Consider the following 27,612-nt stretch of genomic DNA (forward strand, 5'->3'; position numbering starts at 1 on the left):
GTCAGTCAGTGATTTTTACAACAGAAAATGCGGTCAGTTGAATACACTTTAAAGAGGTGCTAGATGAGTTGGCAGTTTAGGGCTTTTATAAGTAGAAGATGCCCTAGGCTGTTAAATTTACTCCCTAAGCTGCTGTACTAGTGCTAACAATTTTCACCAGGCTACTTTATTTGCCTTTCAGCCTCATCCCCACTATGACCTTTATGTTAGCACTTGTAATTATCTATTTGTAACGCATCTTTTTGGCTATTTATGATGACTACAGTACTGCAACAAGGGAATCTTTTATAGAAAGTTTGGTTTGCAGGATCCCTTACAGAATTTTGGCCATCTAATCCAAGATAAAAGGGCCCCAAAAGGAAAATGGGTACTTCATTCCTAGCATTTTAAACTGAGCACTCTGATAATCTTCATTGCAGTGATTTGGTTCTACTGTAGTCATTAATGTCGCTATTCTGACTGATATTATACCACAGCATATGTGCAAAATAAATACAAATTTTACACAAATACTTATCTAAATGTTTTAGTTGCATTTGCACGTTAATTGCCCCAGAGAACATTATGACAATTTTTTATATATAAAGACACTGATTAGTGAATTTCACATATAGTATCAAAACAGTATTTGTAAAATGTTTAAGTTCAAAAGCACACCTTTACAAATTGGTTTACTCTGGTTCCAAGTGCTGTCTTTTATACAACGCATGGTAGATGAACTGGCAGGCTCCATCAAGTATCCTGGATTGCACTGATAGCTGACTGTCTTATTAAAGGTAAAATCATTTCCAAACTGAATGCCATTTGCTAATGCACCTGGATCTCCACAGCTGATCACTAGTGAGAAAAAGAAAAAAAGGGATTTTTTTTTCAATAAACATGTAATGAAACATTGAACTACATATAGCTAATGCCCTTTTTTTAGTGTACAAAACGAGAAAAATTTTGATCAATATATTTCACACAAAATCAGAAACATAATCTTTAATTTCTAGCTAAAAAGTCATATTTTTGAGGCTTTGCAATAGCGTGGGCCAAATATTGTGTTCCTTAAATACACTAGTTTAAGCTGGTATGTTCTACTGCTACTGCAGACTTTTAGTGGTAGTTTTGATGGGACTTTTCTTTCCTTCATACTGGGATCTTTGTCACATTATGCCTAATGTTGATGGTGCAATCCAATTCCAGCAGAGTTATGAAATACCTCTTTTTTTTTGTATCATTGTACAGATATACTGTGGGTCTGGCCTTGACGGTAAGGCCACTGGCCCTACTGGCCTTGCAGCACCCCTCTGCTCCCCACTCACTTTCCCTGATGGAGCAGCCCAATCTTGCTGCTGCCTGACTCTTGGTCCTTAGCAGAACGGTTATCAATCAATCAGATTTGACTCCTTTGGCTCACAATAAAAACCAGCACAGTAATGTATCCCATTAGGTAAAATCTGATTTAGAACCACAAGAATTTCATCCTCTGTACATAAGCCACCAAAAAAAAAAAAAAAAAAAAGCTAAAGGAAACTCTAGAGAAACAGCTATTCTTAGGAATAATGTTATATTTTCAAGGTTGACATTTGTGAGGTAAACAAATACAGAAAAGTTACCTATGTAGCCATCTTAAAAAGATAGTTCTGGAAACATCTAGCATGTATTAAAAGGGCATGTACCTTTAGATGCAAAAAATATTCGTGTATTACCAGACAGATGAATGGGGAAGAAATGTGTTATTTTATCTAATAAAATAATAATTTTCAGTAGGAAGGCTAGATGACTTACTACTTTAAGGAAGTAAGCTTTACAGGAAGAAAATTTATTTCTGACCTGTGCAGTCTGGAGCAGTGCCAGTCCATGTCCCATTAGCAGTACAATGTCTAGTAGTTAGTCCTGAAGTTTTGTAACCTTCCCAGCAGGCATAAATGACTGAGCTGGAGAATAATATTCCATCAGTGTATATTATCATACCATTGGCTGGGGTACCAGGGTTCCCACAAGATACAGCTGTGAAGAAAAGGTTAAAAAAAAAATCAATATTTCCATGATAGGTGACTAACTGAAAAAAAAAAAGTAGGTCAATAGCCCATCTTTTAAAAAAGCTATCGCAACTTTTACTAAGAAAATGTTTAATAGGTATATTCTTGAGTTAATATTTTATTTCTCTTTGTCAACATGATCACTTTACTTGCATTTGTTTTGTTTTGTTTTTTCAATAGCTGATTCAGATCGTTTGTACTGCTTGTAAATGTTCCACTCCACCCAATACATTCACTGGAGAGAAGAATGTGCTTCTGTTTTGTCTTTGGGCACATTTTTCTATTCTCTTCCTGTCTTCCTGTATCTCCTTTTTCATATATAATAAATAGTAAATAGTAAATTATGATCTTCCTGTCCATTTCTTTTTCGAATCAAGAAAAGATTCTGTATTGTCCTCCACAACTTTTTGGCATCTGTAGCTATACATTAAGGCAATGATTCTGTTTCAGCTTTATACATCCAAGATTCAACAGTGGTTTACTTTGATTATAAGTTGTTTTTTTGGGAGTGTTTAGTGGGGTTTTTTTTCAATGGACCAGCCAATCATGAGAAGGATTTGTTTGTTTGTTTTGAATTTTTCTAACAACTTTCCTCTAAAGCATCTTCATTTGACGATCCCAGCAGACAGGACACTGGCAAAAGTACGATAAAATTCCACTGTTGGACAGAGACTACTCCTTTCCATAGGAATGAAATAAAACTGTCATGGGGTTAAGAGATTAACAGGGTTAATCAAGAGTTAGGAAGAAATGTGCATCTAAATCAAACTCTTTCCTTCAATTTTCCATGGAGCATGAAGTGGTTTGTAAGACTGGGAGGACATACTTCAACTGTCTCTTGCAGAGCTTTCAACAGCTGGCAACTCTTTCTACTCTTTCTACAGCACAAATAGGTGTGGTCTCTTGAGAAGTGAAACAATTTAGTCTAATACAATGATATCATCAAATATAAGTATGATAAAACTTAATAGCTTGGAATATTGTGGTAGATTTGCCTTGGCTAACAGCCAAATGCCCACCCAGCTGCTCACTCACTGTCCCCCTCCTCAGTGGGAAGGATGACAAAGCTCATGGGTTGAGATAAAGGCAGGGGAATTGCTTACCAGTTACCGTTGTGGGCAAAACAGACTCAACTTGAGGACAATTCCTTCAATTCATCGCCAATTAAAATAGATTTGGATAGGGACAAAAAGACAAACATTAAAACAACACCTTTCCTTCCCTCTTTCCCAAGGTTAACTTCATTCCTTCACTTCAGGCTGCTCGACCTACTCCTAAAGTAGTGCAGAGGGGACAGAGGATGGGGAGTTGTGGTCACTACACAGCAGTTTGTCTCTGCCGCTCCTTCCTCCTTAGAGAACTGGAGGAATTCCAGTCATAATCATACCCTGAGCTGCATCAAAAGAAACATGGTCAGCAGGTCGAGGGAGAGCATTCTGCCTCTCTACTCCACTCTCGTGAGAACCCATTTGGAGTACTGCATCCAGCTCAAGGGCCCCCAGCACAAGAAAGACATGGACCTGTTGGAGCGAGTCCAGAGGAGGACCACAAAAATGATCAGAGGGCTGGAACACCTCTCCTCTGAAGAAAGGCTGAGAGAGTTGGGGTTGTTCAACCTGGAGAAGAGGCGGCTTTGGGAAGACCTTATTGTGGCCTTTCAATACTTAACAGGGGCTTATAAGAAGGATGGAAAGAGACTTTTTACCAAGGCCTGTAGTGACAGAACAAAGGGTAACAGTTTTAAACTGAAAGAGGGTAGATTTAGACTGGACATAAGGAAGACCTTATTTACCATGCGGGTGGTGAGACAGTGGAACAGGTTGCCCAGTGAAGTTGTGGATGCCCCATCCCTGGAAGTGTTCAAGGTCAGGCTGGGTGGGGCTTTGAGCAACTTAATCTACTGGAAGATGTCCCTGCCCATGACAGGGAGGTTGGACTAGATTATCTTTAAAGGTCCCTTCCAACCCAAACCATTCTATGATGCTATGATAACACTAATAAAATAAATTAAAGACCATGTGCAGATACTGGTCAAGGTACAACATTGAGCTGCATTAGGAAAACTTGGATGCATTCATTAAGGCTAGATGTATTTATGGAATTTATGCGAAGACAACAAGTCTGCAGATGCTTAACATTTGACAAAATTACAAATTGACAGTAGTTGACTGTAAAATAATCCTTACACTACTTATAATACTTATTTTACTTATTACATTTCCTCATATTTGCTTAATTCAATTTATCACATCCTGAAAGCAATGATCCAATCTTTATATTTATGCGAATCACAGAATCAAAGGTTGAGATTAGAAGGGTCCTCTGGAGGTAAGCTGGTCAAGCAGGGCCATCGAGAGGCAGTTACCCAGGACTGGCTTTTGACTGTCTCCAGGGCTAGACTCCACCACCTCTCTGGGCAACCTGTGCCAGCGCTCAGTCAGCCTCACAGGAAAAAAGTGTTTCCTGATGTTCAGACAGACCTCCTGTGTTTCAGTTTGTGCCCATTGCCTCTTGTCCTGTCACTCGGCACCACTGAAAACAGCCTGGCTCCATCTTCTGTGCACCCTGCCTTCAGTTTTTTTATATATGTTGATAAGATCCCCCCTGAGCCTTCTCTTCCCTAGTCTGGACAGTCCCAGCTCTTTCAGCCTTTCCTCAGAGGAGAGACGCTTTAGCCCCTTCATCATCTTAACGGCCCTTTGCTGGACTCTACCCAGTAAGTCCATGTCTCTCTAGTACTGAGGAGGCCAGAACTGGACCCAGCACTCCAGATGCTGCCTCACCAGTGCTGAGTGGAGGGAAAGGATCACTTCCCTCCTAAGACAGCCTGGGATACCATTAACCTTCTTTGCAGCAAGGGCACATTGCTGATTGTGTTCAGCTTGTCCACCAGGACCCCCAGCTGGATGGCCCCCAGCATAATAGTTATAATCTAATAGTTATAGATTATAGGATTCATTAAAATAAACACAATTTGCCAATGAAAAATTCTCTGAGTATTACTGATGTTTGGAATAATACCTAAATGCCTTTGTTTTAATGAAGTCTTATTCACTTTTTATGTATAGAAGTTTCAAATACTGAAGAGAAAAATTCAGTATGTTGGAACTTGAACTTGTAGGGGTGAAAAGGTATTCGCTTCCTAATCTCATCCTTATTTACACTAAACAGCAAAAAATTGAAGGAGAAATGAAAAATTGAAAGAAAGGGGCTTTCTTCTTTGTTTGTTTGTGTTTTTTTTTCTTTTTTCTGAAAACAGGAAGTTGAAGCAAAAAGATAAATAAAGAAAAAACAGCGGCATTTCAAACACCACTGATTGCCACTGAGTGCTGCTGTCCTATTACACTTAATGTCTTCATGCAAGGGAAGAAGAAAGGACATTGCAAAACTTCAATTTTCTGCTGGAAATACTGATCCTGTGCCTGTTGCCATTTTCATATAGTTATGTTGATATCTACACTGATGGAAGATTAGTCTGTGTTGAAGTATACTGCAAAAGAACAATTGTTAGATGAGGATACTGTGATAAAGTCCCTAGCTGAAAAAATATAATGAATTTATTAAAAATATTTTGTCCTATCTTCCGTTTTATCATTTAGTACAGCAGACAACAGATACTACAGAATCCATCAACTCCAATGAATTAGATAAAATAACTTTTCAAACATTCTTGGAAAACAAGAAGTCATTTTAAAACTGAATCTAAAGTCTTCCATTACTACTTTCCAATTCTGATAGTGCATAAAAAGTGTAAAAATTCTTTATTATATTTTTTATCTTATTCTTAAATATGATTTCCAGAAATATTCTCTGTTGCATTTCTTCTGAAAGAGCTAGCATAAAAATAGGATATATCATAAAAAATTAGTCTAACTTACGTGGAGAAATATACATTAATTTATGCTTAGTTAAGAATACATTATTTTATCATCTGTTCAGTCCCTGATGCATAGATATTACATAGAAAGAGAAGATTAAAATATTGTATTGATAGAAGATGGATGATGCATTTGTTTATCACTCCATTTTCATATCTTCAATTAGAAGCATTTTTTTAATTTTAACATTTAACTCTGGTATCTATTCTCTATTTTCAGGGTCAATATTTGTTTAACTGGAATTATTTTCTCACAATCTTCTTATAAACATATAATCCAAAACTTTATTAGTTTGGATTTAGGTTTTCAAGCAAAGCATGAGCTGCTTGCAGTGTCTTTTATATCAAATTTCTGCAGAGCAACATGAAAGCATATTTATGGCACGGAATTTCTTTTTAATTAAAGAATAAAATGTCATTAGTAAGTGTCATTCAACAGTGTCATAAATGTCAATGGTATCAATACCTACCTTCACACACAGGCTGTATACCTGACCAGGAACCATTAAGCAGGCATGTTCGTTCTGCAGATCCTCTCAGCTGATAACCCATTTCACATGAGAAACGTAGCAGACTTTTTATTTTGAACTCATCCCCTAGTCTAGACCCATGAGCTGGTACTCCTGGATCATCGCAATAGCCAGGATTATTTCCTGTAAAACACAACAGAGCAGAATTATTGGCAGAGACATTATGTGCAAATGTAGTAGTGATGATACTCTCTTGCAAACAGTACTACTAACTGCATTGTTTCTATTATTATTAATCACTTTTCTTCCAGTGCGAGGATGTGAAACCAAAGCCAAAGATGAAAATAACATGTCTTTTTAGGTTACTTCTTATCTCAGACCTATACAGACCTAAACATAGAATGTGATATAAATAAAAGATAAAAGATAATTGTGAACACAGGAAGCACATAAAGCACTTTGCTTAGTGCTAGGTGCTTCTAGAATAGACTGTCCTTGTCACCCTGCCCCACAGCATTTGGACCTAGATTTCCTTGTCTAAATACATGCTTGTAAACAGCGTGAGTGTCTTGAAGCCAGCGGGTATATTCTGTCCATTTCTATACTGTTAAACTCACTCTCCAAAACAGGGTGGCTACGTCCAAAGTGGCTGTTGAGAATGATCTCCAGCACACCACCAACCTGCAAAGTATTTGTGCCTTGTTTGATGGAGTGCTAGTTGGGATGGGTGAAAACCATTCTGGGGACAATTCTAAGAGCATAATGGTCCAGGTGACCAAGTACTAGCATCCATGACCTATGCCCTGGCACTGTTCAATCAGCAGTCCAAATGTCGCCTCTGGATGCCATCTGCTTCCCCTTACTCCGTGACATTACTGTTTCACAGACATTTTTGTTTGCTTAAAATGTGTGAAATTAACATGAGGGCTGTGATTCAGGCTACCATTGTGACATGTTTACAGCATGAAACAGATATGTGGCACACACTTTGGCTTGTGAATGCAAGGACTGCAGGAATTGTTCAGGGCAGAAGGATCTATGATTCTAAAATTCGGATGATGTCCCACTTTGCTTTGGGACTTTGCTGAGGGAATTATTCCAGATGAATGACCACATTTTTTTTCTTTGACACACTTAGTTTTGTCTTGGAGAAAGCTTAAACTGGAGCCATGCAAGTTTATAGTCAAAGGGTATAGACAAAGGCAGTTATAGTATTATGGTCTAGACCCTTTTTTATTTAGCAATGTAGATGACTACGTATCCATGAAAAATGAGAGAGTCATCTTAAAAATCTCAGCTATCACTTATAAGATACAAGTGTCCATCACTGCAACAGGTCCCAGGTGACAACAAACCCTGAGATAATATTTATACCATCATGCATTCAAACATATATTAATATATAATAAAGAAATAAACCCCATGCAGAAACAGACTACAGGTTACCAGTGTTATATTGGGACTATTTATCATATCCCTTAAGCATAAAACCAATTAGCTGTCTCAGTTGTCCTGGGCACAATCATTCTTTCACTGACATTATGAATACAAATTATTCATATTGGTTTTTTAATGGAGTAATATCCTGAATACCTAACGTGGAAAGTATAGTTATTTTTATAATTCTAAATGTCTTAGAGGAATGAGACACCTTTTCAGGTTTTTTTGGCTGTTTGTTTGCGAGTTTTTGTTTGGTTTTTTAATTGAGTTAACAGAGATAGATTTCTCATTTTCCTAGGAAATCACCTTACTCTCAAGATGATGACACATCATGTTCCAACTCAGAAAATTAAATTCTGTATCAGTAACAATGTTTTATTTACACTAGACATATTTTCCCCATCATAGGAGATGACTACAGTGGTCTTCAATGTTTTAAAAATCTACGAGTCTATAAAAATACTATTATATTCATGACTGATATCTGAAGAGTCTCAATTATTAGCAGTTAGAATTTCTTTCCACCAGCATGAGAAGTTCCCTTGTGGTGGGAAATGTTGGGCAACAGCACTAGAGGGCTCTGACCTTAAAAATTATAAAGTCTTGGTGCAATCTCAGATGTCACATTTTATACTGGCTAAAAAGGTGAAAGTGACATAAATGTGGGCTTAAGATAAGCAAGGCCAATTCTGTGTGGAAACTATCCATATGATTGTCCTGCAGAAATTCCTTTCAGGTCTAGGCATAGAGACCATGATGGCAGTGAGATTTAGTGGTGTGAGATGACTCTAAGTAAACCCTTTCCTCCTTGAGCAGCAGAGAACAGAAAAGAAACCTTAGTGATTTAAATTAACTTCCTTTCCTCAGTGTTTCAAATTCTGCTCAGCATTCTTGCAGAATCAGCTCATGAATGGACCATTTTCAATGAACACTTATTTAGAGCTTTTTCAAAGTACAGAATTTAAATACCTGACACCTATTTAAATTAGGTCAAATCTGAATTGAACCACATTGAATCAGATCAGCCCAACAGTGGGCATGTCCAAGAGCTTAGCAGAAGTTATAAGAAGATTCTGTAATGTGCAATTATGCAATTATTTTCTCATTAGGAAATTTTCTACTGAAACCTGTCAGGTATTTGTTTTCTTATATACCAAAGTGTGTAGACTTGTTTCCCTTATTAATACACTGTGGATGTCCTTAGCAGCCAATCCTTGTCCGAGCTCTTGACTTCAACAAAACTGCATAATGTTTTATGGCTTCTTCTAAATTTGCATAGTTAGTCTAGGGGAGAATAAACTGTTCCTGTACTTCCTGACAGCACCAAGAACATTGCAGAGGTTTATGGTATTTGCACATTGTGGCACTAATAAAGAATATTTCTGTAAGTGAAAAGAGAAACATAATGTATGAAGTTTATCATCTCATACCTTTGCTGTAGTGTTTTTTAATCAACATTTTTCTATGTGACAACCTTTGTTTACACAGAACAGTATTCATAAAAATAAAATTTAATATATGCATCCTTTTTAAGCAGAACTCTACCAGGTTTTAAATAGTGTTTTGTGGCTTCTATATACTACAGTATACAACTATTGCATCTAGCTAAGGAGTAAAGTTATGAAGTAATGACAAAGAGAATGAGACAATATATGAGAATATTTCAATAAATGGCTATAATTCAGCTGAGTGGCTATTGGTGAAATTAAAATGTGCTTGGAAAGGAAACAAAACAAATATATGACTGTAGTTAAAAATTGCTTGAGAATAGCCTTATTCATGGAATTACAAGGTGACATTCAGATGATGGTTGGTACAAGTACCTGAACAGTGAGGGAGAGTCCCACTCCAGTGGCTATCTTCTTGGCACTCCCTAGTAGAATTTCCTATAAGCCTTCGACCCGCTGTGCAAGAATAGTGAATTATGGAGCCATATGTAAACTTGTCTCCTGAAAGAACTGCATTGGCAGGTACCCCAGGATGTCCACAAGAAATGGCTAACAGAGGAAAGAGCACAATATTATAAGATATTTTCATAGCACAGAAAAATCTTATTATAGCCTTTACATATGAGGCTGGTTCCACACAACATAAATTTCTGTCTGGATTTCAGCTCCTTCATATCTTCAGTTTTGCTGTTGCTATACATGATTTACTGGTCATTTGCAAGATTAAACATAAAACTACATGTAAAACTAACCCATCCAGTTTAGCCTTTCCCTGAAAATATACAGAGCTCTCTTTCCTCATCCATTTCCATTCACTGTCCTTCTGTACAAATAATATACATTATTTCTGTTAAGGTTGGAAAAGAAGAAACCAAATAAGGTTAATGTTGCAATGTGCTTATATATTACAGATATGATAATGGTAAGTAGCTTTGTCATATCTATAAAATAACTAGACACAGTTTAGGCAGTACAGAGAAATAAAAAAACTTCATCTGTAGTATTATTATAGCAATGTGTTGCACTAAAGTGAGCAAGAGAAAAATGGATTACTGATAATTTTTGTAAATTATGAAGCATATTTATTTTTAAGTTAATGTGTATACTTTGAGAAAAAATTCAGATAAACAGTTTTGGTACAGAATAACTTGTAAACAAGTAGTTCAGATCTGTTATATGAGGAAACATAAGTCATCTTAAGGTGAACTAGAAATCAAATTCTGAATGCTTTTTGTGTAAAACTTAGGTCATCCAGTAGAGAAAGAAAAACCAAAGAAAATAAATTTTGCATAACTTTAGTAAACAGTCACACAACTTAACAGGCAACACTTAAGCAGAGCAATTGAACTCGAGCAGCTTCATGAGTTACTTGAATGAATGACCTAAGGGTCAAATAGATTTTTAGAAAAAAAAGATTGTTATTCTGATGACTATTACTCCTGACAGACATCAAAATTATTTGTGTTATACTGGGTCCCATGATAATGTCAAACTGACTGCACAATGGATTTCTGCCAAAAGGCATGGTCCTGACCACTGCTCTTTCACTGCTGTATGTTTCTCTTGCTTTCCTTGGGGTGGCTTAAGCATTCATGTAGCAAATGGTAAATCAAATCAGGACACTGATCTGGCTGAACAGTACTCCCACAGAAAAAAACAGTGTGTAGTTTTCAGCCAGATCAGCTACCTTAATGAACTTGGTTCAGTACCATGCAAATGCTAGTCCTGCCACAATTCTGGAAGAAGCTGTAGTGGGTGATCAGAGTTTTTGGAAGAAAATCATATGTAGGTCACCTTAAGGTGGCTGTATAATGATTTGTAGTGAGTAGCATGAAATTTTCCCAGGTTATGAAGAAGAAAAGAAGCATCCATTTTTAAGCATTGACACGCATAGGTATTGCCTTGCATATAAGAGAGCAGTGTGCTTCTATTTTTTCAGTCTTGAACTATAACTGTCCATGGTAAACATTGTGTCCACTTTGGGTTCAAAATTTACCTCACCGGCCTCTCCAAGCACTTTACCCTATCACCAAAAGCAATCTTACACTTGAAAAAAAGACATTATCACTGATAACCTTTGAAAATTAAATCTCTCTCACAGTACTTGAAAAGACTCTGAGTGACTTCATCTGTGAACAGATAAACAGATCTTTCTCATAGAAAGAGCCCTATTCATTTCACTGAGTTTTTCTTAGGGGAAAGAATGTTAAATTTGTCCTGGTGATATTTAGGATTCAGATAGTGTTTCAGTCCACCAGCAGCAAATTAGCAGCAGCTAATCCAGTAGGTGACTGAGGAATGTAGGCACTTCCCAGGCTAATTTGAAAGTTCCCATGGCCTCAATCAATAGCCCCAGAGCAAGGTCAGGAATTCCTATTCTGAGGGGATGGACACCTACGACTTTCCTCAAGCTCTGCCTAAAAACAGAAAGCCATGTAAATGCTATCAAACTTCCAAAACACTTGATGTGGAAAGATGGGTAGCTATTCTAGGTGATTTAGATTCCGCATCCTCTTCTGCCCCTTGCATAAGGAGTTTCCCTTCACACTGAAACCCCAGTCCTGGATGTAGAAAGGGATCACTGACAGAATTGGGCCACAGACTTTCATAATGGTTTTTCTAAGAAACAAAAAGTGAGGGACATGCTTGCATCGTAAAATCTTCTTGCCAAATGAACAATTTTATGCAGCTATTTTGTATTTAAAATGTTGGGTTTTGCTTAATTATTTTATTATTGAAATGTGAATAAATCGAGTTTTCAGATTATAGATCTTATTGACAGATATTGAAAGCATAGATTGTTGTGAAAATCAAAACAAAACTGCTTGGGTCATGTGGATATTAGATACATAGTAGTAGGAAGAAAGCAAGCATAAAAAAGAAACAAATTCACTAACCTAGTTACATTTATTGATCTGATTGATATATAAGTATAAATTAATAAAATAAATCATTTAAGTAAACAATCACAATTCTGTAAAGCAAAAACTTTAAAGTCATCTGATGTGTTTGCAAATTAAAGTATACTTTCATTTCATTTATTATTTCTTATAATTGCATTGTAATTCAGAAATCTAATGTCAGAAAATTAATAGTGATCATAAAAGAAAAAAATATCTCAATGGAAAATGAAAGTCAGCCAAACTGTTATTTTCTAGAGATCTGAAGCTCACTGAATTGATTATAGGAAACATCAGGAGATTTCCTCCCTCTCTGAGGAAAAACTGGTGCAAGTATGAAGTGATGTTATGAAAAGACCCTCTTGGACAAAATTTTCCTACACAACATTTCATAGATCCATTCTCACATACCGATTTCAATACATCTGAAAAACAGTAATTCTGAGATAGGCATTAATGGTCTTACACTATCAATCTAAATGATAGCATATAAATAATAATTTTAGATTTCCCTAGCTGTTTTCAGATATCTTAACAATACACCAAAAGGGGGAATTAATCATAACTTTCTGGCATTTGGAATAATAGCTCCACAGTTCTCTCAAAACCCATTTTTAATAATGACAAGTTGCATGACGTCTTGTCTTAATGTTTTCTTACTGAGCTGTACAATTTGCAATACGTTGATCCTAAAGTTGAATTTTGTTCCTCAATAGATGACTACACTTTTTTTTGTCTCTCATGACTAAAAATCAGGCACCACTCTTTAATGTTAATCCAACTGAATGAATACTTACACAAACACTTTGGTAGTGATCTGTCCCATAAGCCATTAGCTTTACAGGTCAAAGCAGATGAGCCCAACAGATAAAAGCCCTTCTTGCAATGGTATGCCACACTTGTTCCATATTTGAAACTTTCAGGATAATTCTGCTGTCCGTGCCGAATTGCATTTTCCACAAAGCCAGGATCAGAACAGTTCACCACTGTAAGACAAACAGCATTCATCACTGATGCATAATAGCAATGTCATAAATAAAGTGTAACAGTCATTTTTTTGTTACTTCACTAGCAGCTCATGACTGCGGTCCATTTGATATCCTTTGTGTTTTTTATTTGACTTAAATATCAGACATGTTGACTCCTAAGTAAGTCTTTAGATCTTTTTGCTTTGAAAGTAATACTATGATTTTACTCTAGTTCTTGTAATAGTCTTGGATGCACAAGTTGTTCAAAGATAAAAGATAAATTGGAGGAATTTTTTATCGTTCTCTTGGTAGGCTTAGTTTGATCTTTTATGTAATTTTTATGTGAAGGAAACCAAATTAAAATCAAACCAGTACATAGTTTAAATAACACTTTAACATTTTCTTTTTTAATTTCCTGTAATGAGAAAAATTGCTTCCAACATAACAAGAACATTTTCTGCTATTAATGTGTAGAACAGAAAAAGGAAGACCGTGAAAAATCAAATATTTGATAGTGGAACGGGAGTGAAGGTAAGCACCAAAAAGCATGAAGTTATTTTTCAGATAGCAGTTAAAACCTCAAAAAATTATGGGTTTTGTCATGACTGTTTAGTTTTTATATGAGGTATATCTGCCCTCCCCAATCTTTTGTTTTATACCCTGCAGTGAACATGATGGTTTCTTGATAGAAGATTTTGATGAGACAGACATCTCCATTGCAAAATCCCAACTTTGCTGTCTATTCATCTGAAAGCTGTCTGCAAAGTTACAAATGCCTCTGCCACCCCTCCCCTGTCTTCACTCTAAACATAATGGTATAAATAAAGAAAGACTTAGAATATTATTAGTATTATAAATTACAGCTCATCAAACAATGACAGGAATCTACCTTTCAAGTATATCATCTAATTCAAATTAATTTTCATGAAGAAGAAACCAATGGGGAAGAACATCAGATAGTATTATCATTTTAGAGGTAAGACATACGGAATCACTAATGGACTGTTTTTTACTCCTGAATTATATTTTTATCAAAAGATTAAGTTTTATCATACATATATTTTAAATTTACTGATTAGTCAGCCTTTGCAAATGTTCATTCATTGAAAGAATATTTCCTTCAATCAGCTAAAAAGTATCAGGATTTTAAAGAAATATTAACATTCTAAAATTTAATTTTGGGTGAAAAACAGTTAAAATTTCTCTTTCTCTTTTAAAGGCACCATCTTAAAAGTATTAAATGTTCATGATTTCAATCTTGCAATGGATTCTAGACAAGCATATACCTAGGTCTAAAGAACATCCCATATGAATCCAAATTTTTCCTTAACAACAATTATTTTAGAAGTAATACTTGAGGGTGGGGCGAGAGGAAGAACACTCTTTGGCATGAAGTAAACATATTTGCCATCTACTGATTGTTATTAAAAACACTCAAGATAAAATTCCACACAAAAGCAAAATACATTTAAAAAATGAGGTATTACAATGATGTTCATTAAGCATTATCTAGGCATTATCTAGACTGATGAAGAAACATGGTTAATGGAAGAGACCTGCTTTTTTTTCCTGAGGATTAGTAAAGCTACAGAGTCTCCTAATTGAAACTATGCCTATTGTGTTTTATGGTGAATCCTATGAAATAATTCACCAGAAAAGTTACATTTAGCTTAAATTATAGCAGTTTAGCTTATATTTCATACTACCAACATTTATTTAAACTTAGTGTTATAACCTTATAAATTTGATACCTAAATCAGATATGTGCAAATTAAATAAATATGTGTTTACACTAGGATTTCATTGACAGAAGCAAATAAATTTTTACCTCCTGACTTTTCTTCTGTCCCATAAAAGAGGGAAAAATGCAATGTCCTAAAATCTCACTGCTCTTTGGAAGTTATGAAAGATTTGGACATGGAAGGCTGTGTCTCTGTACTTGCTTTGAAGAACTCTGAAAATTCCTGCTTCTGGGGATCTCTGTTTAAGAGTACTATCAAGAGAAAATGCTTTGTTCTTTTTAAATTACACAAAAAATCTATTTCATTCTTTGTTACTTCTTTTTTCCATTATTACTAATCACTGTCAACTAAGTCTAATTCTTTCACTGGCAATATAACTATCATGGCAGAACAGAGACACAAGTGAAAGTTTATAAAGCATAGAGCCCACTGACATGAAGCCCTACCAAAATATTAAGCTAGATCTGAATGACCTCATATGTCTGTATTCACAGTGCAATTCTTTGTTACAGAAACTAGCACAGGTCCCAGAAGCAATGCATGCTGCATCCCAATTAACCCTGTTTCTTAGGCAATTAGACGTGGCATAGTGCTGTGCGGATGCTGCTGTAAAGTTTCTGCTTTTGGAACTAGCCGGCATCCTCTGCATAGTTATAAATTGCCTTCTACAAACATATCCTTAAACTCAATCTCTCTACATATGTAAATACTTAACATTTGAAGGTACATCTGTATCAATATGAAGAACAGAATACCAGCACTTGTTCTCTGGCATGAGGCCAGCAGACAGTGGCCATGTCTATGCTGTTGTGCTCTGCTACCCTCCAGACTCAGGTGAATTTCTCAGAACTGCTCATCAGGAATGGTCCTGTTGCCCATGCTAACCCCTTGAATTATGCTCTGAACAATTCCTGTGGATGTGCTACTTGGTTCAAATGAAAAACTTGTTGGAGAACCTTCTTAATTAGTACAGGCAATTAAGTTCCCATGCCCAGGCACTGTTTAGTTTAAAAATATAGATACATTTAATTTCAAATGCAGAAGTGACTGTGTCACAATCTTTAGCTAAAATTGCTATTATATGGTAATGCAGTTTTGATCCCCAACTTTGCAATAACGCAATATCAGCGTTGTGACCCATCATATCACAAATTGATGTCCAAGGTTATATGGAATATTTGTACTGGTGCAGAACTGAACTCAGGTCTTCTGAGACCTATGTCCATACTCTAATCCATACACCATGTTGCAATGAATCTGCATACTGAAAAGTAACTACGTATCCTGGTTTTGGCTGGGATGGAGTTATTTTTCTTCCTAGTAGCTAATATAGTGCTGTGTTTTGGATTTAGTATGAGAATAATTTTGATAACACACTGATGTTTTAGTTGTTAGTTGTAGCTAAGTAATATTTAGTTGTTTTAGTTGTAGCTAAAGCAAGTTTAGTTGTTTAGTTGTAGCTAAGTAATGTTTACACTAGTCAGGGACTTTTCAGCTTCCCATGCTCTGCCAGGTGCACAAGAAGCTGGGAGGGGGCACAGCCAGCACAGCTGATCCAAACTGCCCAAAGGGCTATTCCATACCATATGGTGTCATGCTCAGTATAGAAACTGGGGGGAGTTGGCCGGGGGGCAGTAATCACTGCTTGGGGACTGGCTGGGTGTTGGCCGGCAGGTGGTGAGCTGTTGCATCACTTGTTGGTTTTTTCCCCCGCCTCGTTTTTGTTCCTCTCCCTCTCCCTCTTCCTCTCCCTCTCCCTCTCCCTCTCCCTCTCTTGTTCTTTTCCTTTTCATTATAATTTTAATAATAATAATAATAAAAAATTTTTCAATTATTAAACTGTTCTTATCTCAGCCCACGAGTTTCCTTACTTGTGCTCTTCAGATTCTCTCCCCCCCTGCCCCCCCCCGAGAGGGGGGAGGGTAAGCGAGCAGCTGCATGGTGCTTAGTTGCTGACTGGGGTTAAACCATGACACTACAGCACTTTTCCATTCTACTGATATCTACCTATTTTAGCAATCATCTTGATTACCAGCAAAAGCAGTTCTTTCTTTAAATAATCTCTATTCAGGCAAAAAAGCATGGAAGTTAATTCTCTTTTATGACTGTAAAAATTCTCTGGAATAAAAAACCAAAAAACTGTAATAGTTCAAAGGTGAATTGATATCAATTTATCAATCATATTAAAAAATTTTCTGGTTTAGAAATCTTATCCTGATGCAACTAGGACTCCTTGCTGCACTCACACAGATCCACAGTACAGGTGGGTGTTTAGTAGCCTGCACTTACTATTATCCACATTTGTTTTAACTCAGTACTATAGCATTAGAAATTGGCCACGTACAGCTTAAACAGTACACATACTTTTACAGTGATATTTCATTAGCAAAAACACAAAACTAGTAGAAATTTGCATGCGGACACATATTACTGGACATTTTTCCAAGCTATAGGACAAGATTCATATTGTTTGTCTACCGAACTTAGTTTCTTGTGATCTCAGAATTTCTTTTGCAAGAATCTTCCTCTGTGCAATTTATCTTTGTAGTTTATTTTCTGGTGGGATTTTTGGGTGGTTTCTTTTTTTGCCTGAGAATGAAGTTTCTTGCCCTTTTACTTCTTTTTTAGGGCTCTAAATGTTAAATACAAACAGGTCATACTTATAGTACCATGGCTAAAATAACATGATTGTTCCGAATCAGTGAAAATAAAAGTTACAATAGTGTTTATGAAGTGTTTATTAAAGTTAAAAAAGTTCCACATTCATTTGCGACTTCATGTCATTCTTTTTCAATCAGTTTGCTCCTACATGAAAGCTAGCACAAAACCGAAAAGTTAGAGGTGAATAAATTTGAAGACTGAAAAAGGTATATTTGAAGAATGACAAAATTCCTGGGATGACACACAGTACTTTCGACATGCTTCATCCTTAAGCTTTTGCATCGAAAGCCACAGGAAAGCATAGGTGGCATTGGTGGTTTGCCCTTGCTTTAACTCTTTTTATCATAAGTGCTTGAAAATAGAAATGTTTGGATTATAATACTTCCAACTTTTTCTTTTCCCAAAAATGATTTTTTTTCTGGTTTGATTTTGTTCAGGTAAGAAAATAAAACACCATTAAACCCATTAATTTTGGTCAAGCGATTTTTAATTGCTATTTAAATTGTAAATAATTCACAAAGCTACATACAGGGTTTAGCTGCCTTAAAAATTTTTTTATTCTTGTTCCTTAAAACTAGTCAAAATAAAATAATGACAATGACTGAAATAAGAGCTTTGGAACAGAGGTCTGAATTTATGTTCTTTATTAGGAAGATGGGTTCTATACTGTTCAGCTGGATCAGATGATAATGAATACAAGACAGAGCTTTGATGCACCCTCACAAGAAGGTTATCCTGTTCTGCTTCCAATGTTTAAAAGCACTAAGTATAGCAAGAATGCATATGTTCTACTGTACAGCTTCTGAACTTTCAATGATCATAAGCTGTTAAATATTATCAGTACTTCCAATTTTTAAAAATATTTTATATATGCATTAAGCAGTGTATAGGTGTTGTTTTGGTGTTCTACATTACTGTTTCAAATCTGTCTGACATCATTGAATTTACTGACATGGATACACATGCAACCTAATTCCCATTGAATGAGGGTTATCAATTTCCAATACCTGGATTTGCAAGAGTGCCATTATGCTTCTTGTGCCTTTCACTACTCCTACGATACAGAAGCGCTTAATGCACACTTTAATTTCAGCTCTGTCAAGAGGGCACAGTAGCATTATTATGCTTGTTGAATACCTTTGGATCAAAAGATTGTCTACAAATCTGAAATTTTCCCTAGTTTCATGCTTCTGACTTTTGGACAGTTTTCCATTGATAAGAAAATATAAACCTGATTTATAAGTTATCTCCAGAATTTATAGGTTCTACAGAACCTTTCCATATTTTTTTAATATTAAACAGTAACAGGATAAAACAAACAGTCCTAGGAGCAGTTTCTGGAATCAAATCTGTTCACTGTAATTGAAGGCACTAAGGACTATGTTAGAGCCTCATATGCCCTCTTACACCTTTTTCTGACCATAAAAAAATCTTAACTTCTGCTCATCAAACCAACAAACTACTAACTAAGGAGTGATAAAGAATACCCGCCTCCAGAACACAGAACAATCTTTAAAAGAAGTCACTTTGATAACCTTCAGGCTGATTAAGAGCTTAGACTTTATCACATCCTAAGTGAGAGCTTGTCTACGACCACCATTTTAAAAAGTCATTGCTATGTTTTCTCGAGAGTCTATGTGAAGACAGAATGAATGCTCTGCAACCGCTTTACCGTGAAGAACACTGCTTGCTATGTTCACACAGTGCCTCCAAGATAGGGCTGCTCTGGGGAGAAAAGTAATGCCTTGCCTGAAGTTCTGAATGAGGGACAGAAATGCAGCAGATGCCCTGGTATTCTCTTTTGCTGGAATGGGGAGAATACCAGGCATCTACAGACACAAACCTTTAAAAAAAAGGGCCTTCCAGAGCAAAAATGCAGACAACCTGCCATGGCTTCATGGACTATCAGTCACGTGGAAAACTCATTTGGGAGTTTTGAGAACTCCAGAATGTCAGGAAGTACTATTTCTTTAACCGTAATAATGAATGCTTATCTTATTTCTAGATCAAAGTGTTAAACAGTTTTATTTAAAAATAAACAGTGAAATACTGCACAGATAAAAATACTTTAAAAGTAAAAAGCAGTAAAATAAACAGTGAAATGACATTTTAGAAGTTGTTCAAAAGAAAGAGCAAAAATGTTTTTTCCACTGCAATTCAGTGAAAATAATTGTTATTGCACTCAAATATACACTGGCTTAGTTGAAACAGAACATTGAAACTATTTGGCCAGATTCTTCCAGTTCTAATATCGGAATATTCTATTGAAACAGAAGAAAAATCTGAAGCATCTTGCAAAATTCTCACATTTATTGAAGGTTTTGCACATTCATGAATACAATTATTTTCAAAAATTCTTCTCATCCTGTGGATTACTCAAGTCTTTCCCTAGGTTTAATTTTTAACAAGCATTCACAACAGCTGTCCCCTTTTTTAGTACAGTTGAGATTACTAAAATAAAACAAAATAAAATATATGGGTAAACCTGCCAAGTTAGCTTCTGAAAAGCCAGTATTAGAAATTAAGAAAAAAGAACTTTGTTTCATGAAGATATGCTGCCCTAAAGCTACCCAAAAGCAATTCTAAGGAATTATCTTTGAAATACAATAGGGAGAATAGAAAAACTTAATTCTCCATGCAGACCAGAAATATGGAATTTTCAAGGAATATATTACAGTCCCAAAGTATCAATTTTTCTGTGTGATAGTGTTCTCATTCTTATACCAGTAGTGTCTCTTTAGCCAACTCAGTGATGAGAACTCAGTGATGACAAAATAGTCACTGAATGCATAATTTAAGCATGTTTTCTCTGCAAAAGTCTTGCATCATACATGAAGTTTTATCAAATGATTATGCAAGAGAATACCATCCCTCAAGCTAAAAAGTAAACAAAATTATGCCTGCAGCACCATTTAACATCAGCTATAGATTTTTAAATATATATACACAGGAGTATGCTGTTGCTAACAAGGGCTGCACTAAGGACTACTTCAGAAAAGAATGAGTTGGCCAGCATACAGAACTAAGGCAGTAGTTTCCCTGATTACCTTTCACCCTGGGGACTCAGTTGTAAATTACGGTGAGAGTAGACGGAGATTGCTTTCTCTCAATGACAGCTGTCAAGGGTTACATGGGAAATGAATTCTGGCACTCTCAATTTAGTCTGTTGAGAAAAGCAGGAGAATGCTTTAAGTCTGCCCTGATGACTTTGGAACCTCACACTGAGTAGATTCAAACTCTTGAGGACAAAGAAGTGAAAAGACCATGTCAGAGTCCTTCAGGCAGTTTTCTGTTAAAAAGTTGAATGATCATCAAAAAGTACATCATTCACAGTATTTTATTTCTTGTTCTCCCTGTCTCTTTTTTTTTTTTCCTTGACAGAAACAATGTTAAGCTGCTTTTTTAAAGTTTCATATCTGATCAACAGTGTCTTTAAACTTTTTTATTTGAAAAATATTGCATTAATGTTGGTATCTAGAACATGTATAGGGACTGGCACTCTGAATAAGTGTAGAGAATTCAGTCTGACTTTATGACAAATTCTAAGAAATGCTGTCCATAAAAAAAGAAGGCACTGCTTGTGAAAGCACGATTACAAAATTGCCAGTCTATGGAATTTTAGGAAAGTTCAGTGCCAAGTCAACAATACACAACAATGATAACTGCTCAGTGAAGTAAAGAAAAAAAAAACCCACAGAATAAAAACCTGCTCATCTTACAACTTCACTTTGCAAAAGTCCCAAATACATAGGATTTTGATTTTTTTAATTGTTATTTTTTCAATGGGGGTCAGTTGGAGAGTGATTTTATCATAGAAATCCTGTCCATGTAAACCATAAAACTAAAATATTTATTTAGGAAGCGGAGTGGTTTGTGTTTTTACATACATTATTACAACCTATCCAAAATCTAAGGTCTTGACATCATGTTTCTGATGAACCTAGACCAAGGAAAATTTCACTGTAATTAATATAGTATAAATGTTGTTGGTAATAGTGCAAATTAATACTAATAATTTGCTAAATAATATATTGGTATAAACAAGACCTTAACTAACATTAATAAATTCAGCGAAGTATATAGTTCACATTTGTTTGTGAGATGAAAAGCGAAGACACACATCGCTTTTAATTGCATTCCCAAATGTTATTTGATTCCCAAATGCCATTGATATAAACATGCCAAATATTCTTCATTGTTACAAAAAATGCAGTCTTATGTTTTCTATTGGAAAATTTCTGCCAGAGTGCTCTGATAACTAATTAGCTAACTCTATACTAAAATAAAAATGGAGTAAGAAGTATGTTAAAAGAAATTCCATGAACTTGCAGTTAGTTTTTAAGCTTTGAACTAAGTTGGTCCAATTTTATAAAACAACAGGTTTTTTTGGAACACCAGATTAACTGATTTAAAAAGCATGTATTTGTCTCTTGGATACATATGAAATCTCTTCTTCCTATTCCATTCCTAGTATGAACCCAGGCATTACACTAGCATATATATGAGAACGATAAAGTACTTGCCTGTCATTGTTCTCTACATGTGTTGTCTATACGTAAATTCATTTGTGGGCATCCATGTACAAGTACTATCAACACAATAACATTTGTCATAATAGTGCAAACTCTGGGGACATGTCTTAAATTCTTTCTCTTTAGATTTTTCTTAATCAGAGCATTGTTTTTCACATGTGAGAGAAACTCTATTCAGTTGTCCCAAAAGATGTTTCTACTACCTTTTGAGATGTCTTTGCCTGATCTCCAGGCTGGTGCCACTCCAGAGAGGCACAGGAGTCATTTTAAGTCCTGTGTCATCTCTGCCAGCTTCAGGTAAATATCTCAGACACTGTATGGCATCTCCCATGGCACCTCACCTCTTTATTTAGGAAATTTAGTCAAGTTCTAATTACCCTTTTGAAGGATATCAACATGAACAGATTAGGTATATCTAACATTCAAAGTATGCAAAAGTGTCAACAAAGGCCTCTGACTTTGGAAAAACAAAACCAAACAAACCACAGAATTTTCTCAGAGTATATGAATCCTTGATACCATAGATGGAAAACTGCTTAGGTTCAGAGCTGCTTTATCTTTGGATGAGAAGAACTGGTCATCAGTCCCGATCTTTTCCACCCTTCTATCAGCTGTCATCAGAAAGGTTATTTTTCATGTCAGTGAAGGAGTGGGACATATTACTACTGGTTCAAATGATATACCCACTAAAGAAAACATGACAAAATTGACAGTTCCTTGTAGATATCGGATTCTTGATAAGACAAAAAGTCTAACTGAGGTTTTCAAGAATCTATCAGTAATGAGATAAAAAAAGAAAAACCTTTCAAATTAGAAATTCAGTACAAAACCAGGATAAATGAACAAAGAGAGACCTGAATTCTTTATTACTAACAAATAGTGTGGACTTACTGATACAGACTGGAGAATGTGAGCTAGCTCAAACCTCTGCAACTTTGCCAAACAGATTTTCCCAATAAAAAATTTCTGGTTTCAAGAAACATGTTTTTAGCAGGAGAAAAGCTTTTAAATCTCATTTATAAGAAGATATGATGGATTCTGAAGGGGACAGTAGCAAAGGATATAAACTTTCCTGGCACAGATTATAAACCTGACACTGCCTTATGAACTGGCAGCAGGTGATAGGACAGTTTATCCAATGTCAAAGCAAAGAAAACAGAGCAAGAAAAACTTCTTGCAAATCTTTGCATTTTAAAAGATGTGGTTAAGTGTGTTTAATACAGCAGTTCTTACTTCAACCATAATATATGAAAAATGACCTGCAGTGTAATCAGGTGTGCAGAGCCCTGATGAGACCATCTGATTCAGTTCTCATTTTGGTGGTTAACAATAATTATGAGAAGTAGAAAGTGCAGAGATTGGCCTTCTGTGCTTCCAAACACAAAATGGAAAGCAGTTCCAAACTGCAAAGGGAAAAAAATCCATGCTGAACATATTTGCTTTAGGATATGATATTTTCATAGCTAGTTCTGGGGTAGCACATTCAGGCTGCACCAGGTCCTACTCCAGGCAGGTTTGCTGACGAGAAGATAGATTTGGGTATTGGAACTTTTCCGATGCTATTTGATTCCATTTTAAAGGCAAGTAAACTGACTATTTGACATGTTCTTTATCAAATAAATAAAGGCAAAGATAGAGTCCATGTGGAGATGAAAATGTCCTATCTCACAAATTATGATTTTAAAATCATACTTCAGTGATCTCAGCATTCCAGAAAAGACTATTACAAATCTTTAAAAAATTTATACATATAGGATTAAAAATAAATTTTAAAACAGATATTATTGTGTCAATAATTAAAAAAACTTGGGTTTTTTATCTCCCAAAGTATCCCAACATCACAACAAGCTATTTTTTACTTGTGAAAGAAACAGTAAGAACATGAGTTTTTCCAAGACATAAGTGTTTTAATAATTATATTACCTCAGAAGACAGATCCAAAATCCAATATTAAAAAATGTGTTTATTTTAAGGGATTAAAGGTTTTACTTGCTGTGCCAAAACATTTTGCCAGAACAGTGGCAAACTGATGTATTTTGTCTGTCACCAATGAAATCACTATTAAATTATGAGAATAATGGCATTCTGGAGTAGGGGAGAAATACCACTGTACAGCAGTTCAGTGCTTTCAGTGCATTTAGGATATACAAACATATTTAAGTACTTTGTTTCATACAAGTTTTTATCATATGGCTCTAGAGAAGCACATATGATCTTTTGCGTGCACTACTTTTTTTGTCAGGCAAAAAACCTCATATAATTTCATTAGTAAACTTCCTGCCAGTGACTTATTAGTTAACCTACTTCTGACACAATAGATAGAAGCAATGTATCATTGCAAAAGAGTGCCTGAGAACTGCCCGGCTTTATTTTCTGAAAATATCAATGTTTCCCATGCATACAGAACAGCTCAGTTGCAAAATAAAATGAAATAAAATAAAATAATCTTCTGCAATAGCTTCAAGCAGTAATTTATATTTTGTAGTAACTGCATGTAGAGTCTCAGTGAAGTCAAGCCAAGTTCATTATTGACTCAAGTGAACTCAACTGAGATTTGAAAGAAGGGTCATACGTAAAATCTCTGTTGAGTTAAATGATATGGGTTTGCCAGGAACATCAATCCCTTCCCAGCAGTCTATTTAAGGAGCTGGAAGATTTACTTTCTATGTACACAAATTCATAATTCATCACTAACAATGAACTTTAATACAAATGTTTTTCACCCATTAGGTAAAAGACAATTTTAGAAGGAAAGGCATATGCCACAAGAAGTCCTATTACTTGCTTTAGGTAAGTTCTAATCAATTCATTAAGAGTAAATTTGATATAAGCCATTTAGTTGGTAGAATTTTGATTTTTTTTTAAATCATGGATGTAAAATTACCATTTCAGCATGATTTAATCATTGAAATGCACTTTATTATTTCTTAAAACTAACCAATAAGGACTTTTTGCTCCTGCTTCATGTAAATAATGAAATTCAAGATCTGCTTTATTTAAGCCTTTTTAGCAAAAAAACCCCTCTAATAATTTTGAACTATGCAGATTCATCTTTTAATCCAAACTATATGATTATAAATAAAAAAGCATAATTATCATAAAAATATGTTACAGCAATTTTCACAGCATATGGTCCAAAAATATAGTATTTACTGAAATAAAAATCTTAAATGGTATATCAAATTCTGCTCTCAGTGAAATGATGTAAATGTAATTATGCTATGAGGTTATAGGGAGACATTTTACATAAGAGAAGACTCCTTTGCCCAGATATACAGGTAGAATTAAACTAGGTAGATGCATGCAGAGAAGTGTTCTGTGGGAACACGCCTGGTTGATATGGAGGTTTGAACCAGACTGCTCTGTACTTCTCTTTTAATTCTTTTGTTTTTTGAAACTTTTTTGTTTTTTGTCTTTTGTTTTTGAAACAAAAGTTTTTGTTTCACAGTGAATTCCTAAATTCATTGTGAGCAGCAACATATAGGCATCTTCAGCTAGGGTTCATAGCATTATCAAGTATAAGCTTTGATGCTTGCAGGCTAGAAACAGAAGGGTTTCAGGACCTTAGGATTTAGATAATGTCTTAAAGTGTTTAGTCAATATGTGGAATAAATTTTAGTCATTGATGTTCCTTTCCTTTTGTTCTGTATTAATGTAATTTGGGGAAAACTGTTGTATCCTCTTTACTTATACGTATCTTTAAGCATTTTTTGAGTGCTGGAGAATCACGCAGAGATGGTTGAGAAGTTACCTTAGTTACCCATCTAGTTACCCTAGATCAGATGTTCTAGGTTACAGTCTCATAATTTGGTTCCATTTTACCTTAGTCTGTGAGACTGTTTTAATCTGAAAAGCTTGCAGTCTGCTTATTTTTGTTAAATCTGTATTATGTGGTAGCCTAAAACAGTGGGATCAGCAGAAAAATAGGTCTGCAGGCACCACATACCACCTCAGCAAGATTCTCCAAATGCATCTGTCAAAGTCTTCAGTCATATATTGAATCACAGAATCACGGAATAGTTGAAGTCAGAATGGACAGCTAAAGCAGCCTGCCCAGGGCTTTGTCCAGTCAGGTTTTTAATACCTCTAAGAATGGAGAGTCCATAACCTCTCTGGGAAATCTGTTTAGGTGTTTGACCACCCTCACAGTTAAAAAGCTTTTTCTTATGTTTCAGTTTGTGCCCTTTGCCTCTTGTCCCTTCACTGGGCACCACTGAGAAGTCTGGCTGCCTTTTTTTTACACCCTCCTTTAGATAAGCATTGATAAAATTCCTCTGAGCCATCTCTGCTCTAGGCTGAAATACCCCAGCTCTCAGTCTCTCCTCAAATCACAGTTGAGTCCATGAGGGAAGTTTGTGTTTCTCTGAAAATATATTTAGGAAAGGGCAGAAAATGCCACAGAAAGAGAAGGAGGGCACATAAAAATTAGTGGGAAACAATAGAGGGAACACCGAGGTTAGAGGAGAAGGTAATCCATGGGGGAGCAGATATTCTCTGCAGCCAATGGAGGACCCACACCAGAGCAGACAGATATTCCTGAAGGAATTGCAGCCTGTGGAGAACCCACGCGAGAGAAGATGACAAGATTGAGAAAGAAGGAACAGCAGAGAGAAACCGCTTCATACTGACTGCAAGGTCAACCCACCACACTAACCTAAAATAAAAACCAATACCAATTCTCAAGACAATACAACATTTTAAAATTTCATATAATTGAAATAAAATCTCCAAAATTTCCAGATCAGAGATGCCTGTAGTAGGTCAAGTCGATATTGACTATTCCCTTTGCACTGCAACTAAATATCTTCTAGTGCACAAATACATTTACAACAGTTATTGTTACTTTAGATAAGCATATTTCTCTACAGAACCCAAAAGTAGGATTTCTTAAAGAAACTGCAAACTTTATGACCTATCCCCTTTTCAAACAGTTTAAATGTCAACATGGATTTCAAGGTTGATCACCTTGAATCCAGAGAAACTGCAAACTTTATGACTTATCTCTTTTCAAACACTTTAAATGTCAACCTGGAGTTCAAGGCTGATCACGCCTCAACACTTCTGTATTAGTCTGACCATCTCTTTTTCTTTCACTAATTGTGAGTTTCTTATGCTCAGCCAAGGCTTCGACACTCAGCTTTGGTTCTTTACTTCTTATACATCTTCTTTTTTGTAATTTCTAAGACAAAAGTGGTGACATTTGAGTAATACTTACAGTTTTGATTGTATTTTAAATAAAATTCTTGATGATGCACAAGACAGAAAAGAATCTAGTTCCTACTTTTAACTTGAGATTACATTTTCCCAAATCATACACTAACAAACTTTCCAGTATAGAAAAACAATTAATTATCCATTCCCTATATTGACCACTATTTCAAGATGTCATTATATAAATACTTAAGTTACACTGATATCATAACATTTAAATCTTTATTGATTAGAGTTCCTAAACAACTCTATGGTTTGTAGTACAGACCTACAGTGAGGCAACAGACAAGCAGTAGGTGACAGGATTAGGTGGGTCCTCACAGTTCATGATGGAAG

The 27,612-nt window shown here is 35.6% G+C and overlaps 1 protein-coding gene across 1 annotated transcript in view; it reads right to left on the reverse strand.

Moving 5' to 3' along the window:
• Positions 1–27,612, reverse strand: part of CSMD1 (CUB and Sushi multiple domains 1) — a 1,314,206-nt gene that overhangs the window by 31,807 nt on the left and 1,254,787 nt on the right. Inside the window, exons 55-59 of the mRNA XM_075498045.1 lie at positions 12,960–13,148; positions 9,638–9,811; positions 6,375–6,557; positions 1,819–1,995; positions 658–837 (exon numbers count right to left, since the gene is read on the reverse strand). Of these exons, the coding sequence (XP_075354160.1) occupies positions 658–837; positions 1,819–1,995; positions 6,375–6,557; positions 9,638–9,811; positions 12,960–13,148 (903 nt within the window). The remainder of the gene's footprint in view (positions 1–657; positions 838–1,818; positions 1,996–6,374; positions 6,558–9,637; positions 9,812–12,959; positions 13,149–27,612) is intronic.

This window comes from Mycteria americana, chromosome 3 (assembly GCF_035582795.1).
Source record: "Mycteria americana isolate JAX WOST 10 ecotype Jacksonville Zoo and Gardens chromosome 3, USCA_MyAme_1.0, whole genome shotgun sequence".
Taxonomy (NCBI): Eukaryota; Metazoa; Chordata; class Aves; order Ciconiiformes; family Ciconiidae; genus Mycteria; species Mycteria americana.